The sequence below is a fragment of the Cydia fagiglandana genome, chromosome 3 (assembly GCF_963556715.1).
Source record: "Cydia fagiglandana chromosome 3, ilCydFagi1.1, whole genome shotgun sequence".
Classification (NCBI taxonomy): Eukaryota; Metazoa; Arthropoda; class Insecta; order Lepidoptera; family Tortricidae; genus Cydia; species Cydia fagiglandana.
The window spans coordinates 12348891-12367650 of NC_085934.1; the positions used below are offsets into that span (position 1 = coordinate 12348891).

An 18760-nucleotide genomic window follows, 5' to 3' on the forward strand; every position below is an offset into this window, starting at 1 on the left:
AACTAGTGTTCAAGGCAGGAGCTTCATATGTAAGCAGTTCCCGCGCTGTGTGAAAGAATAGTGAGGAAGATAAAAATAAGTAGTTCACCGTTATCATATTTTATTATTTTATCCTGAAAGTTACATAACTAAGCTGTAATGAAAACAGAAAAGCCAGAGTTAACCCAAGAGTAACGAAGACTCCGTTCCAGACGTTTAAATTTATGACTTCAAACGTAAAGTTATTTCAAGAAACAACAGGGAAATGGAATTGCGAACAGTTAGTAGGTATTCAGTTGGGGGAACAGTTCCGAGACTTTTGTACCGCCCCGAGCAGATATAAATCTCTTGTTAGAAAATTACCCAAGAACAAACGACTCTTCTAGTACCTCATTACTCGGCTTTAAAACCGTTTAGTTACCATGGTATTCGTATTAATAATGTTCACAATTATTCATATGTTTACGTTCTGGAAAGAAAATAACATCGTTTTATTAAATGCTCCTAGTTACAGTAGGTTTGTACGTACATCTCATGAATTACAATATAATATGGCAGGTCAAATGAGTTCATTCATTAAAGTGTCAAAACGTTTCATCGTCAATGTAAACTGCCTTTATAGTAAAGTTTACAACCCAATCCCTTAAGGTGGCCACTGACGAGCCTTCCAACAGTCCAAATTGCGTGGCTGCAATCCAAAATCGGTCCGTGAAGGTCAAAAACGTACAATGTTTAATATTGGGATGCCGTCCATTTGGATGAATGCATTGTAACGGCACCCATTTGGAAGGCTCGTCAGTGGCCTGCTTTATATTATATTTGTTAACTCAGTTTATTTGACTGTGACGTCCAGGTGATACAGCGTTGTTTTTATTACAGGATAACAGTACGGGGCAGGCACTCTTGGACGTGGTTTTCCGGCATCTAGACCTCCTGGAAACAGCCTACTTCGGGCTGCGATATGTTGACCAGGACAATCAAACTGTAAGTTGAAAGTACCTTTCGATATTGCACTAATATACATTCGATATTGATAATGAAACTTAATAAAATACTACTTATTTTAAAATTAGCAAGACCGTATAAGAAAAAGTGATGAAGAATCAGGGTGCATAGCCAACGTGGAATCGTTAACGCTCCATAGCAAACGAAACGCAACTGTCACTGTCGCACTAGTGGGGAAGCTGTGGGGAAGTAATAGAGACTACGATACGCTACGGAGCGTTACCGATTGGCACTTTGGCTACACGTCCTGGCCTGTAAAAGCACCAGTGAGAAGTTGTGTTGCGAAATAAACCCTTGTTACTTGGTACCTACTCGTTGAAAGTGGTCATCGCACCAATATTCACGCATGCCACGTCAAGAGAATGTCGAAATTTCTAATCCTACCTTAAACCGACCGGATTATAAGCTTAGATTGACGACCGGTCTGGCCTAGTGGGTAGTGACCCTGCCTGCAAAGCCGATGGCCCTGGGTTCGAATCCCAGTAAGGGCATTTGATTGTGTGATGAATACAGATATTTGTTCCTGAGTCATGGGTGTTTTCAATGTATATAAGTATGTATTTATCTAAATAAGTATGTTTATATGGTCGCCTAGTAGCTATAGTACAAGCTATGCTTAGATTGCTTAGTTTGGGGCTATAGGATGTTCTGTGTAAGATGTCCCCAATTATAAAGTAAAAAATATTGATTTGTATACCTATATATGTAATAAGAGGTAATTACGTAACAAAATCGAATTAACTAACGCATTGTGTTGTGCACAGCACTGGTTGGACGCCGGGAAGCGCCTGCGTCGGCAGCTGCGCGGCTCTGACCCGCACACCTTCTACTTCGGAGTCAAGTTCTACGCCGCTGACCCTTGCAAGCTACTGGAGGAGATCACGAGGTATCTCGGGGACTTTTGATATCATCATCAAATATAATTAATTCTATCTTTGTCTAGTGGACAATTAATTAATTAATTTTATATTGGTGGTCTTTACTTATGAGGTACCTAAGTAGGTACTCGTGTGTACATGCATAGGTACACTAAACATGGTTTTAAAAAAGCTTTAAATATACATCAGCCCTTTCAACTTTCCCGTCCAGGGTCTCGTTATGTTGACTTTTAGCTGCTACGAGTAGTTTAAAAGTTTCATTTTTTTTATTGATTAAGTAAAATACATACATTTGTACGTTATTAATTAATGAACAAGAACGCAAAGAGTTTAATAATAATAATGGAATAGGTACCTAAATTTACGCATTTTTGACGTGGCTGTGGTTAAAGCGCATAAAGTTTTAACAGTTTAATTAAAAATTCTACATTGTTTTCATGCGTTTACGATTATTTTATGTTTGCATAAAAATAGAATGTTTTGTTTTCTTCTTATACTTAACTGTAAGCGTCGATGTGAAACCAGTTTGCACAACAAGACAACTCGTCTTGTACCACTGACCTTATCCCGTATAGTGCGTATATATTTCGGTTATTATAAAACGGCCGTAGGTCAGGAAATGAATGCTCAAAAAACGTTGTAGAGGGAAATGCTAGGAACACAATTTTTGACTCAGTAACTTTCTTTGGACTAGTTAGGAGGTGAACATATCAAAAGTCCCCGGCTGTAGCCCCGCTGCTGGGGGGTAGAGGGGGGTAAGAAGGTCGAATTTTTCGGTTTTTCATTGATATCTTGGAAACTTTGCGTCTTAGCGACATGACTACTAAGACAAACCGAAAGCTGATAAAATTAGTTACAAGTTTTATCCAGTCAAGTTTTTCGATATCATGAATAGTTTTTGAGATACCCGCTCTTGAAAGTTTATTTAGGGATTTTAATTTTATCTTGATATCTACGTCAGTGAAGCTGTTAGGCCATGTTTGGTATCATTTTCGTATAAATCGGGGGTGCTGAATTCATTTATGGTATCACATTGACACCATTCCGAAGTAAAACCAAAATTTAAAAATAAATAATTTTTTAAATCCCTCTTCACGCTTAAACCGCTGAACCAATTTCGTTAAAATTTGGTATAGAAAAAGTTTAAATCTCGACACACGACATAGAATAGTTTTTATAACCAAAAGCATCTTGTGAGGGTGTGAAAAGTGGGGTGGAAGTTTGTATGGGGAGTCAATAACCGCTGAACCGGTTTAGATGAAATTTAGGACGGAATACATCTGTGATTTAGATGAAAGTGATACCAAACATGACTTCAAACCTTACCTTGAGCAGTATTAACCTCAGGAATTCAGTTTCGTCGACGAAGTTGAATTCCCCCCATACTCCATTTCACAACTTTAAAGGATGATTATTGAGATAAAAAGTATCTTATGTCCTGTCTCGGGACTCGAAATATCTGTATACCAAATTTCAATTAAATCGGTTGAGCGGTTTAAGCGTGAAGATGAATTTTAAAAAAAAGGTATTTGTTTAAAGTTTATATGTTTTTTCTGAGGAATAGTGTCAATGTGATACCAAAACTGAATTCAGCACCCCCGATTTATACGAAAATGATACCAAACACGGTCTAGCAGCGTCACTAATGTAGATATCAAGATAAAATTGAAAGCCCTAAATAAACTTTCAAGAGCGGATATCTCAAAAACTATTCAAGATATCGAAAAACTTGACTGAATAAAACTTGTAACAAATTTTATCAGTTTTTGGTTTGTCTCAGTAGTCATGTCGCTAAGACGCAAAGTTTCCAAGATATAAGTTAAAAACCGAAAAATGAGACCTTCTTTCCCCCCTCTACCCCCCAGCACCGAGGCTACGGCCGGGGACTTTTGATATGTTCACCTCCTAACTAGTCCAAACAAAGTTACGTAGTCAAAAATTGTGTTCCTAGCATTTCCCTCTATAACTTCTTATTGCTTGGCCTACCGGCCGAAACCGCTAACTGTGCTTTTGAATAATAAATGATCGGAGTACATTAATATTTAATGTGGCAGGTATATTTATTTTACCTTTTGTAGCGATTTCCAAATGGAAACACAAATAAATGTGTCAATAAAATGTAGGTACATATGTTACCAGTTTCTCATGTACTTACTTTAATAAAATGTACAAACTTTTTATTTATGTATACTACGCCTGAACAATTGAACGAGATAAAATAGTATTAATTCACATTGTGTCACATTACCTATTCGCACGTGTATCGCACAAAGTTTTACAGTACATATAGCCCTTTAAACTTTTGACATACGCACGGAAATTGCTCTTTGCCGCACTATTGCGGGAAAGTAGGACCATATGTACTGTAAAACGTCTACAGTACTTGAGTGTTATAATTTTTTTCGTCTTGAACAGAAAATATAACGAGATTTTACAAATGCCAATTTACCCAACATAAGGAATTATTCGTAGGTACGCTGATAATAATATGTGGCAGACTGGCTGGGATCGAAACTATAAAAGACATCTGCGCTTCACGCTACTCAGCACTTTGCCATCACCTCGGACCCCCGGGTTATTATTAAAACTATATACTTACTTCGTGTTATTCTGAAAGGTCGCTACATGTAGGGATTTTACAGGGGTCCTTAGGGACAGCTTTTATTTTGTCTCTGAATGTTAGTAGTTAGTTGATGGCTCTAAAACAAACTTTGTTTTAGTAGACTTTAATAAATTAATTATAAGCAAAAACAATAAAGTTAAAAGTAGCGTCTCTGTTTTAAAATGTATTTGAATGAAAATGTATATGAATGAAAATGTAGGTATATGAATGATGGTTTTCATTGAAAACATATTGAAACTTACGAATACTCGTAATCAAGACTTAACTCTCGGCCCATTAACTTTATCGGTAGAACAACCAAATGTAAGCAGACATTGAGTAGTGAGACGTAGGCTCACTGAATCCATAAACCAAACAGTTAGAGCCAGATAGATAGCGCACACGAGAGAGGGATCGCTCCCACGTCCACATGCGTAGCTCTGCTTAGGAATTACGTCATGGGAAAACCACGCATGACAACTGTTCCGCTTCGCAACAACCATGATCCACATGTGTTGCTGAAAATAATAAATACTCACTAAAATGTGCGATAAATATATATTGAAATATATCCAAACAACGTGTTAGTATCCAAGCAAAAACAATCTTTTGGAAGTACCGATTTTAAAATATGAATTAAGTACAGTATCAATTTTGATGAGTGATTATTTTTATAGCGGCCCACTAGCACAGAAATAAAATTCCTTCAGTTTTTTTTTAAATATGCGCACCCGACTAGTTAATAATAAAATAATACCTAGGTACACTTTTAACGATGGCCACAAACATCTCATTAATATATGAAACTTAGAAGTAAGTCGAGTTTTAGTGCACACATGAAACACTAAAGTGCCACCTACTTTAACAACCGTAGTTTTATTGGCGACTGCAAAATTTTATGACATAAATTACAATGCGGGTGCGCAATAACTTGTGAGCCTCATAAACCCCCGCACAACACAGGCTTAATAGAAACGCTACATTAAAAAACCCTTCTAATTCAATTCTATAATATTTAAGGCATAAAACGGAGTTTCCGTTTTAATTTGTCGTTAGAACGTGGACTGTTAATTTCTTTTTCTCATTTGTATTTTTTAAGGTAGGGTTCTAATTTTTGGTTTCCCTTTTACCTCGAAAGTTTTACTCTCAACAATGGCACAATTGAAGGCAGTTAAGTGGAATATTTGAAAGTATTCATTATACTTTATTTCAACGTAGGCTTGCTACGGGAATTGAAATGTTTTATTAAAATTTCGTTATTACGACGTCCGCCGCCTCCTAAGGGCCTACCGCGAACCACGTTCGACGTGTTGCCTCCCTGTCACACTTACGTACGAATTTACAAGTGCAACAGAGAGGAACGTGGTTCGCGGTAGGCCCTCTGTTGCGGCGGCTCTGCACGTGGAAACATCTTCCTGTAGATGCTTTAGATAAGAGCCACATTTAAAGCTCGAGCATTTTTTTACAGTAATGCTCTTTTAATATTTAATCTCCCATTAAGGGCTGTATTCCCTTAGATCTTTTTTTACTAAGCGCAATACCAGAAGGAGGAAAATGAGATACAAATTAATTATATTTCTCATTTAATTATCTCGAGCCAACTTTAACAAGCATTCCAAGCGTAACTTTCTATACATTTTTCTTTGAGAAAAAGGCTCCGCTTTCGTACTTGCTTTTCTCCACTTTGCGCGACCTATTAGGGCGTCCTCTCCTGTGAGCCCGTTTACGCTCATATCTGCTTTCATGATAGGTATCGAGGCATTGCTTTTTTGGTCTGCCTTGGGGTCGGGGCCGTCGAGGGCTAGGTTAATGCCTTAGCATATGTTTCCTACGTACCTACTCAGCTGACCTGCGACAAACGTGGTCGAACCACCGGAGGCGACATTCTAATAGCATATGTTATGTAATGTACGAGTGATAGATGTGTGTGTTGTGCAGGTACCAGTTGTTCCTGCAAGTGAAGCAAGACGTGCTCCGCGGCCGGCTGCCCGTCAACTTCGACCTCGCCGCCGAGCTGGCAGCCTTTGTGCTACAATGTGAGTACAATTACATTTATATCACTTATCATCCAATGCCCTAAGTAATATAAAATAAATATTGTAACCTGCGGGACTATCAAGTGACAATGGTTTAATAAAAAAAATTCTATCGAAAGCAAGTTTTATTATTTAAGTTTATTAGGTACTTATATGAGCGTGATAAATACATACGTACAAACGTTTATCCCTCCGATACATTCATGAATTCTAAACGATTGGCTACGGTACCCGGACCACTATACCTTACTCGTAAGAGTATGTTGAAAATTAAAACGAAGAGAGAAACATCAAATATTAATTAATAATGTTATATATTTATTTTCTGTTTCAAGTGGTTTATGATTATAGCGTTATATTTAATCGTTTATAATTCTTAAGTGTATCGGGGTCATAAATGTATGTATGTATGTATTAATTAATATTAATTAAGCAATACATAATATCAATATTCCATACATTAATAACTATAGAGTACAAGGAATTCAGTCGATCGACTAAATACGGCAATGTAACGAAAGTTACATGCAAGTTCTTCATCTAAACGGGGCTTTACAATTCCAATAAGTAAAGAAATTTGACAGTAAGCTGGTTGTAACACTTGTAACTTCTCACAAAAGTATTGTATGATGATCTCGATATCGTTAGCTGTCATTGTCATTAACAAACATTGCCGATGAAACTTGTTAGGTACCTTCAGCAGAAAGTAGGTACGAGATACACAAAACAAGATAGGGAACAACATTCAATTTTGCAATAACGTCAGAAACAGAAGCGAAAACACTGTTATATTGACCAAACTCTCTCGAAAATGTACACGGCACATTGCCGACAATATCCATTTGTTCTTCACACAGAATAAGTAAAGCGTTGTTTCTCCTTTGAGGCCAATAAGCGAAATGGACTAAAGTCATAATCCTAGTACCTACTCAAGGCGTGTAAAAATCCTGGTGCGAATTAGAGTTCCCTGGGCGCGAGTAGTAGCCGTATAAAGACGTGGGCCGTGCTCGGGTTACAAAGCGTGCTCGGTCAGTAACATGCCGATTCGTCGGGTAGGGTTATCAGGCACGAATTTGTCAAAAACTCATAAATTCATAATTTTTGTATGGAATCCTGTGATTTTTGCTACTATACTTGCTCTTAGCCGACTTGAATTGGTTTTACTTTTAGGGAGATGCAACTAGTGAATTAGTGATGTGACGCGTTCCCGGAAAAGAGATTCAGAATACATATCAGAGAATTCAAATGCTAATGTTTTTGTACAGACACATTAACTATCATTGAACCATCAATTAAATGGCAAGTTTTTAAGAAAAACAAACAGAAATTCCATATACGTAATAGGTACGGATTAGAAAATGCCTTTTTGATACGCATTTTTGACGTGGTTTTAACTAGTAAGTATATAAAATATTAACTAATAAGGCTACATTGTTCTAAATCGTTTACGATCATTTTAAGTTTAGTATAAAAAGTATGACATGTTAAGTGAAATACCATACTTAATCCAAACAAGCACCATGACTTTAAAAACATCTACGTACAGTCAAAGAATTTAATTTCAGACTCATTTTGTACCTTATTGTCTCAGTGACTTGCTCAAAAAAAAATAATCCTATCGTTTCCGTATTCGTAATGCTTCCATGACATTTTTGAGACGTCGTGAATAACCCAGAACTCTGATAACCCTGACACCGAGCACCAGTGTCGACACCCGTCGTTTACCATTTCACGTAAAAGCACAACTATTTTATTAACCCGATTGTGCAGCTCCCACTGTAAGTGGAAAACTACTCCATTTGCTTTGAGAAATGTGATCTATTGTTGTGGATTTTACGTGCAGTGCTCGCGGAGGAGTTAGCAGATTAATCGTGATTTATACTGAACCTACTTAATTTATGTTATTGTCACACACGATACATGCTCGGAATTTCTAGTTAATTTAGTAGTAATTAATATAATTATCATTTATTTTTATTAATTCATAATTTAATTGTGTAATAGATTTAGGCTGAGCACATTATAATAACTTATCATAACTAAATCTTACCTAAATATATTATTTCAATTTGAGGGTTTCTAAAATAATGTTTCGGAATGTTTGGCATAGCCCAGGAGGTGTATTCTGATTGTAATAACAGGTATGGATTTCAACTTGACTGGCTATGGATATAATATGTCAGTGTGAAAAGTGACATATCTCATATCTTTAACCAGAAACGTTACTTTTGATATAACATTCATAACATTTATCTAGATCGTATACATAAGAGGTTACTACAATCAGAATGCGCCTCCGGGATGGATGATAGTTGAAAGCCATTCTTTGGGCGAGTGCTCTGGCGAGATAAGGCCAAGCCACAACAACGCTCGGGATCGCCATCTATCTTGGGAATTTTAAACTATTTTACGTTGCTTTCGTTCTGTTTTTTGTATTTATTTACCCTTACTCTTACTCGTATTTATTTTTAACCGACTTCCAAATCTCAAAGAAGGAGGTTATCAATTCGGTTGTATATATGTTTTTGGTGTATTGAATTTAAATCAACCTAATTTTACCAAACGATTATTAAATTAATGATTTGTTACAAAGCACAAACCTAAATAGAAAATGAATAACATACTAATCATAATTTTCTTTCAGCCGGATTGTGAACATGAAATTCTTGTCTTAAATTTATCAAACTAGCCATGCCCTTAAGTCATCCTTTACAAAGTTTCAAGTCATAAATTTTGCACGGAGCCTGAACACTTGTATTATCTTTTGTAAACTTGTAAGTCTAGCTTGAAGTTATCGTGGTTAATACTTGGTTTAAAGATGTATTTTATTTATTCATATTTTTTATCAATACGTTAGACAGTGTAACCCCGTTTAACATAAGATCTTCTTTGAAATTATGTCTTTAAAACGAGTAAAAAAAATATTTTGACCTCAACCACTAGAACGCTTCGCTTCGCTGTTGAAAAACAGTGAGCAAAGTTTGATTTCGCTCACTGAGTGAATGTGAGATCCAGTAACAAATAAAACAAAACAGCTAGGGAATGGTCAAACCATTTAGGGAACGTAAATAAAACTGGGGTAGGTACCTGGAAATAGAAAAAGCCCCATGGGTAACAAACTGATTGAGTCTAAATCTGCGATTTATGTGTATAGGTACTAAAGAATCTATACCCCGCCATCTATAATAGCAATAATAGGTACCTAAAGATGGTTAGGATGGGTGGATTAGTAGTATTGTTTAGTGCTATTCGGTCTATAAATACAAAGTTATTGGCGTTATTGCACAATTGAATTTAGAATAAGAAGTAATCTCACTATAATACTCTCTCGATACAATTAATTATGGCGACTTAACAAGCTGAAACTGCAAAAGGGGTATTGACCCCTTTCCCCTTCCCCCTCGGTTTTGAATTGGCTCTTGGATTGCCAAGAGCCAAATTCAAAACCGATATAAATAATTTGATGCCTAATACTTAGGTCATTAGGATAGCTTAGGTATATCTATTTTAACAGATCTGCCTTACTCAAAGTCACATATAATATATGTAAAAGGCAGAGGACGGCAATGTTGGTTCCGTAATAATGGCATGGCAGGACCAAATCAGTACCCAAATAAATTAGGGGCTGCGTCAACAAAATACAAAGCAGATCTCCGTCAAATAAGTAATGAAACCCTGCTTTATATGATCTACGAGTATAGGTAAATAATCTATGTACCTAAATCTGTACATAAATAGATTCACATTGACAATCTATCGACGCGATACAACAACCTTGCAAATTGATGCGTGTTCTCTATTTGAGTATTCCAATTTCCTAATTATAATTACCATTACAATATTAAATTACAGAATGCAATTTACTGACTATACACAAACAAATGTTTGTGTATCCTACTCCTATTTAATTTATTCAAGAGATTTGTTAGTAGGCTATTTTATTTTACTTACCTAGTTTTTTTGTTGTCAAGTACACTTATGGTTAAAATTGTTTTGAGTTTTGACGATGTATACTTAAACATCGTCAAACCTAACCACCATTTCTCGCATGATTTCTAAATCTTTCTAAAGCTAACATCTAAGGTTTCCTCAAAATCATAAGGCGTTTAACTTTACCTGATATTAATAATAGCTCTGTAGCTCGTTCATCCAAAACCAATTTTTCAAAGGGCGCGTTTTTTACCTCGCCTCGGCCCATTTACGAGTAAGTGCCGTAAACATGAGCGGGGGTAATATCGATGCGTTATTCAAGAGGTAAATGAGCCATCAGCAGTGGCGTCGTTTACATCAGATAATCTCGACCTTTATGCTACAGATTATACAGTATCATAGCAGATCCGAAGAATCATATAAATTAACATCAAAATAATCTACTTTTCCCAAGCTCGATAAATTACTTATACCCGCGCGAAATCGCCTGTTCATACAAACTTAGTCCTCATTTTCAAATATTTATCAATTGAAAATATTTTGATAGAATTGGTTTTATTCATTATTATAAGAGTTAGGAGCATTCAAAATCTGTTTGCCCTCTTCATTTTTATAATAATCAAAAAAGTCAAATGTAGGGGCATAGCTATGGTTAATATACATCAAATAATGCTAAAACATTTTTCGTTATGTCAATACTCAGAGAGGAAAATGAGGACTAACGATTGTATGGAGAAGCGGCCTTCCTCTTTTCTCTTACATAAACTGCTGCGTGGGATCAGGCCGCGTAGCCAAGATGCCAATCGCTCACGCTCCGTAGCGATCGAAACGCAACTGTCACTGTCGCGCTAATATGGAAGAGTGATAGAGAGACATAATGCTTTTCGTTGTCGAAGCGATAGCGATTGTAACCTTGGCTAGGCCGGCAGTTACACATACGAGTATCATGTTGCGGTGTGGAGTTGCCACGAGCTTTTCATAATCGTTTACCAAGGTGATTTTAGCGTACCTACGATTGTTATCATGTTGTAAAATAAATACCTATATGACTTCTATTCTATTATATTCTATAAAGTTATGGACCTGTAGCTTTTTTGCTTGGAAATATATTAGCATAAAAAAAAATCCATAATATAAATATTAACATTATAGAACTGTAATCATAACTAGATAACACTCAGGTTTATTGCAAGAGTGGTGTATCTGTAATATTTTATGGTCGGAGCCTCAACCTTTGTGCCGCATCACCGGCCCACGAGACACACCGGCGTCTCGTAATCGTGGACAATTTGTACTAACTCCCAATTACAAGAAAGCGTTAAAGTTTACAAGACTTGAAATAACTTCATTAACAGAGCCACGTTGCCGTAACTACCCTGTAGCTGTATTAGATTGCTTAAAGTTCAGGATGGTCTTAGAATGAATGAAGCTGCAGGATGCTAACGATTTTTACATTTTATACTTTGATACTTTTTGAAATTTCTATTTTTTAATCAGATCTATTCATAAAAGGTAGGATCTTATAGAAGTGCTATACGAGTGCCTCCGTGAGGGACAAAACATACGCAATGCGACACTATGATTGGTCGAATTGATTTGTTGCCCGCCATAATCCATACTAAATTTACCGTGGGAAACAAATGAAATGTGAGACTATGACAAGGACAAACAATAATAGCTCTTTCGTTGCTACTCCTACTGAAAATACTATCCTGTTCGGTCACTTCCCCCACCCCTCATGCCAGATCCAGTTATATACTAGATTCATGGATCTATTACAGAATAAATCTTACAGTCTTAGACTTCCTTGCCTACTTAAATAAGTAAGTTGAAGAAAACCAAGAAAAGAACAGCGTTTCAAGCGTCCGTTTGTGTTTTTGACAAAGCGGTGTAACCTAGTCGTAAAGAGAAATGTTCTCATTTTCCGCCCTTTTTTACTCGAAATTATCCAAACCTGTGAGAATACCTTATGGTGAGGGCGCCCGGTTTCTTTATGAGACATTCTTATGCAGAAATAAGACGAATAAAAAGTCATATTTATAAATGTCCATTCATTTTTCCAAGTCTCAAAGGTTACGGTTTCTCGGAGACAATAATTTATAGTAAAATGCTGAAGATACTGTTGTTCAAAAGTAAACAGAAGCGCATTTCAGGAAACGGCATCGAACAATTTATTACCGCAGTTGGATGCTATAGTCTATTCTTAGTTTAGTCCCATATTCACCGGCGAGAGTAGCTTCTGCTTGCGAGATGGTATCGGCTTGGTGACAATACAGTGTTCTTATTCTCGTAGCTCAACGATCATTAGACTCGGATATAGTTTTGATCTCCAACTACACAAAGTTGGAACGGATAGCAAGACAGCAGTAGCATTGGTCCGCAAGAGTCGAGTATTCGCTTATGGTAAGCTGAACACCGAGCCTAGTACTTCGAGCGGGCTCGTTCGCTCGCAACAAGTAGCGAAACACTCCTCGCATTAATCAACCGGGTAATTGCTGTCTGCACCAAAATGAGACGCTGCACGATGACCACAATATGGATATTACCACTTTACTAGAACTTAATAAAGATGATAAGCACTTGAAATGCTACATTTGAAGCTTAACGACCCTCATGAATTTTAAGCGCTGCCGAGAACTTGAAATCTAAAGTTACATGTTCTTGGAACGTTTTTATGTGTGGATTTAAATGTTTTATGAAATGTTTATTTAGGCTATCTGTTAACACATGTGATAAAATTGTTATTTGTTTATAGAAAGAAGGACTTTAAAATGTGGCTACCGTAAGTGGATGTTGCATATTCTTAATACCCTACTCATTACGCGACTGCGGGTGAGTCAAGTTCGGTGGAACCACTACAACTCAACCTCAAGTTCCATAACAATTTTCAGAGCGCACTTACACTACTTTGAGCCTTTTATCTTCCCATTACTCGGCAAGCGATAGGTATCACATTCCTGGACGGATGGGCGGTCCGCCACTTGATCGATGTTCCCTCCACAGATCATTCACATCTAAAGCAAAACAGATTCTTTGCTCCTGACTTATACTGATGGTACACACGATGGAAACCATCAGGCGCTGAAATTCTTTGATGTCGAAATTATATAAAACGAAACGCGTGGAGTGTTTGCGCTTATAGATTTACACAGATTTGATTGGATATTTTTGTTTAACGTGCCAACAAATATTCATATCGTTACCGGGTAAAATCTGTTTGATTTAAATGCGTAATCTCAATTCCATCATGAATAATTCGTTCAAACATCAGGTTTTACGATTTACATATACTTAGTAGGTATTTTGTGAAAGGTATTATTAAATTACCGATCTGAGTGTTAAGCTCTACAGTGTAGGCACCATCTACTCGTATTAAGAGTTATTTTCGTGCGGTTTCTACGGTACATGTCTTATTATCGTTGCATTTTTAATTCCGCGCGGGACAATACTAATCCAAAACGTGTAATATTCATGACGTCTTGTCTTGAGTTCATGTTAAAAAATAATAAAATCGAATTTTGTTGAGTTGAAATTAGGAATATGTGTGTACTTGCAAAGTGATTTGTCTAATTTTATTTCAACCGACATTAAATGTAAAAAATGTACACATGCATGTTTTCGTACTATGAACACTCGTACCAGATGTGACGTGATGTCCGTAGCAAAAAAAAAGATATACGGCGGGAAATGACACTCGGCTCGTCCATCCTACTTTTTCTGGAGTGTTGTTCCTAACTTACTAAGTGCTGTCAAGTCAGACTAACCAAACCAGTATATTTAGGACACGACTTAGTAACGCGACAACTAGCTTAATAGTATTTTACGAATGTATGGTGACCGCGGTACGTAGTCCTTGAGAGGTAATCCATAGGCCACAGATACTGGATGGTCTAAGGGTGTGATTTGTTTTGGCAATGGGAATAAGCAGCCAGGAAGATTATTTATTTTGCCGCAGTTCGCACGTCTGCTAAACGTGGTCAGTACAACGGAACGTACGTATGATTAATCTTTGGCTAGGAACCATGAATAATACTGTTTCTTAAGTTAGGTCTTCAACCATAACGTGTCCGCAAATAAAAGACTAAAATGTAAGCTTGAATTACCCGTCCCAAATTAGGAAATATACCGAAAAAGCCCTCATTATGCAGCAGTAAAATATTACAATCACATCCCGAACTATATAAAGGCAGAAGAAAGAGACACGACATACGCAAAAAAGTTGAAATCGTTCGTTCCTTACAGAAAAAGCGTACTACTCTGTCACAGAATTCCTTAATGATAGTTTTCTTAAGTAAATTAATATCAATAATTTGTATACATTTAATTTTAAGGCTTGATTGTGTTCCTAAATAATTCGGTTGATACTTAGCTTAAGAAAATGGTTGCAACACCCTTCTGGGGTCCATGAGAAACTTTTATACTTTGTATTTTTTGTAACAACTGCTTACCATGGTGCAATAAACGATATTATGATTATGATTATGATTATGCAAATTATTACGCTCAAACTATGAACAAATAGGTACTCGTAGTATGGATGTTACCACTTATAAAGATTAACCCAACAAATTAACTATTACGGTATTACCTATTAGAAAAATATAGGTACCTATTAAAAATATACCGTAAGATTGACCGCGAGATCTAGTTTAGCCCAAACTCAAGGACTCTTTTTGTACGACTTTACGTAAGACTTTGTAGCCTTTTTTTCTATGACTTTGTAGTTAATTTAATACTAAGTAATACTTGGTTGTCAACCTATTCATCAGTGCAGTGAAAACCAGGGTGAAAACAGACGGGTCGGCGAGTTACACTGCTAATTGTTATCTATAACGTTGTTGTACTTAACATTTAATTGAATATATGGTTATTATATGAGCATTAATTCGTTAATAAACCGCACACGTAGTTCCATGCGATAATGTCAGACAGATAATTCCATTTGTATAATCCTGGGCACACGTTCGAGCGGTAACTTATTAGATATCTACGTAGATATTGGTCTTTCGTATGATTAGTGGAAATAAGGGTTCTCTAAAAATTACCTTTATTAACTAAGAAAATACACGATTGGTAGAATGGATCGCATTTGATATTTGATAATAAAACTGACTAACGTAATGACCTTGAGGTCATGGTTACGACCAAAAATGTGATCCGAGTTTCTGATCTTCATGTTTTCTGATCTATTTATTTCTAGTGCCATTGATGACGACAGTAATACTCAGTCGTGGGCTTAACAATACTTCATGAAAGTGTTCAATTCGCCTGAACTCTGTAAGGAACGGGAATAATTCGATCAGGACAATAATAATCGTGTTAACGAGCGTAGCTACTACATAATGTAAACATCGATATTTAGTTAGATATAGAGCCCTTTGAATTGATTGGATTAATTGTTTCTGAAGATAGGGGCGGCAGGTCGGCGTTGTAATAGTGTTACGGACATCTCTCGTATACTTATATCCCATCAAAAACATAAATGTAAAAAAGGAGAGCCAAGTTCAATACAAAAATTATGCTTGGCTGTGGGGTTCGCCGCAAAAAGAATGGAGATTTAAATGAGTGCCAAGTTCTATGCAAAATCCAAATATGTATTTATAGGAACAAAATAACATTATAAACAAGTATTAAACTCTATTTCTTTGCTTTATTGGATACCTATAACAATTGCTGTTATTTAAAAAAAATGCGAGATCTTAAAGCAGGTTAGATTTGACTTGGCCAGTTTTCATTACATCAGTCATTTTATAAAGTTATTCAACATATATATTTTGTAATTCTGATAAAAACTGGCCAAGCCAAATCTAACCTACTTTAAGATCTCACATTTTTTTTAAATAACAGCAATTGTTATAGGTATCCAATAAAGCAAAGAAATAGAGTTTAATACTTGTTTATAATGTTATTTTGTTCCTATAAATACATATTTGGATTTTGCATAGAACTTGGCACTCATTTAAATCTCCATTCTTTTTGCGGCGAACCCCACAGCCAAGCATAATTTTTGTATTGAACTTGGCTCTCCTTTTTTACATTTATGTTTTTGATGGGATATCAATACTTTTTGTAAAGAAAACTAGGCAGGTATTGAGATTTAATGTTTTTTCTTGTGTTTCCGCTGCATGTTTTTTACTTCTGTTCTTTGTATTAATTATGTGGTGCCGCGCGCCGCCAACGACACACCGTTGGCCGGTTGTTTAGCGCGTATTACAGGTTTTTTGTATGGGGACCCCCCCCTATTTTTTAACTTTTTTTATTTTTAGATTTTTTCCTACGCTTACACACAATTACCGAGCTGGATTCCAAATTTCATCCTTCTAGGTCATCTGGAAGTAGGTTAGGTTTAGGTACTATATGTCAGTCACAATAAAAAAGAAATTTGTATGGGAACCCCCCCCTATTTATTAACTTTTTTTTGTTTTTAGATTTTTTCCTACGCTTACACACAATAACCGAGCTGGATTCCAAATTTCATCCTTCTAGGTCATCTGGAAGTAGGTTAGGTTTAGGTACTTATATGTCAGTCACAATAAAAAATGGTTTTTTTTGTATGGGGACCCCCCCTATTTTATAACTTTTTTTAATTTTTAGATTTTTTCCTACGCTTTCACACAATAACTGAGCCGGATTCCAAATTTCATCCTTCTAGGTCATCTGGAAGTAGGTTAGGTTTAGGTACTTATATGTCAGTCACAATAAAAAATGGTTTTTTTGTATGGGGACCCCCCCTATTTTATAACTTTTTTTAATTTTTAGATTTTTTCCTACGCTTTCACACAATAACTGAGCTGGATTCCAAATTTCATCCTTCTAGGTCATCTGGAAGTAGGTTAGGTTTAGGTACTATAGGTATGTCAGTCAGTCTTAAAATTTACGACTTTTTGACCTTCATATCTTTATAACCGTTTGAGCTAGCTTCATGAAATTTGGGCTTCTAGATGTCCTTATGGATATAATTAAACACACGTAGTTTTATGTGTTTACGTTAAAGATGTTTTGAGTTATAGAAGGGCCAAAAGTGGCACCAAGTGGTTCGTGTAATATTACACTTGGCGCTGGCTAGCCAGTTCCTTTGCTTGAACTTGGCTTGACACGCTGCCGCGTGTCTAGATATTTGTAACACCATCAGGAGCATCGGTCGATCACAATCAAAACGCTTCTAAGTTCTAGGGAACTCAAAATATCCGAGCATACCTTAATGGCTCGGTTAATAGGATTGAACAAAACCAAAACAACGAATTCACAGAAAAAAAACTCTTTGGATCCCGAAAGTTAAAAAGCCTTTAGTTAAAAAGGTACTTAACCGGTCAGATTGGTGCCAAAATAGTAGACGTTCATTTCACCTATTTTGTTAAGTAATACCTTGTTCTGTGAAGTATCTATGGTTGGAACTCTATAGTCTCCTTACAATGTTTCGTCAGTATTGTAGGTATACATTCTGGTAGTTTATCGTAAAACTATTGAACGACATTTTTAGAGGTTCAATATCTAGATAGTTTCGAAAGTTTAAACTCTAGAAGATCTCAGTTTTCGATAAATCTGCATACATTGTAGGGACCGTAGGACTGAGAAATTGTCAATTGATGCTATCTAAGAATGATGCTGATTTTATTGACGATGATCGACAATCTTTTTCATTTAACTTGGTCTGATTTTAACAATTTTCGTATGTCTACCTATACATTACGGTGCTCCAAACAAGGCATTTGTTACTAAAACGGTCTGTCGCGCTCTGGGCTATTTCTATCTACTCGTTTGAAGTGTTTCATCACCTATAAATAGACGTATTAGACTTACTTACATGATACCAAGAATTTATTTGGTTTTATTATCCTCAGCAGTGTCCCATGTGTACAAAGTCGACAATATTTTAGTTTTAGTGATTGCCTAGTTGTTTTATGGAAGGATATTTTTAAAATAGATTGTATTTATTTATTGTTTATTTAGAAATTCTCCAAACTCTGACAGTCGGTCTTAATTGACTGCTTATTAGTTTAAATCTTCTCGCTCGCTACGAGTAGGTATTATACCAGCCAACTCTACATATAACTATAATCTCTAATTATTACAATAATTTCTTGTAATATTTTACCTACCTAAGTTTCCTTCTTTTTAGCCCAAACTGCGGGTACGGGGTAATGAACGTATTAGTTGGTTATATTGCTGATTTATATTTGTTAATTAATAAAACGATTTCCATAAAAATATAATTTTAAACTACGTACCTACATATTTCACGTTAGCCAACAGTGTTATAAATTTAAGCATCTCTCAAAATGTACCTGTCTAGCAAATAGATTAATGTAACCAGCGAACCAAAGGGTAGG

The 18760-nt window shown here is 36.2% G+C and overlaps 1 protein-coding gene across 2 annotated transcripts in view; it reads left to right on the forward strand.

The window, feature by feature from the left end:
- LOC134680068 (band 4.1-like protein 4) overlaps positions 1-18760 on the forward strand; it is a 64088-nt gene that overhangs the window by 32344 nt on the left and 12984 nt on the right. For both annotated transcript variants that reach the window (XM_063539077.1, XM_063539079.1), the window contains exons 3-5: positions 859-963; positions 1749-1870; positions 6403-6500. In XM_063539077.1, the coding sequence (XP_063395147.1) occupies positions 859-963; positions 1749-1870; positions 6403-6500 (325 nt within the window). The remainder of the gene's footprint in view (positions 1-858; positions 964-1748; positions 1871-6402; positions 6501-18760) is intronic.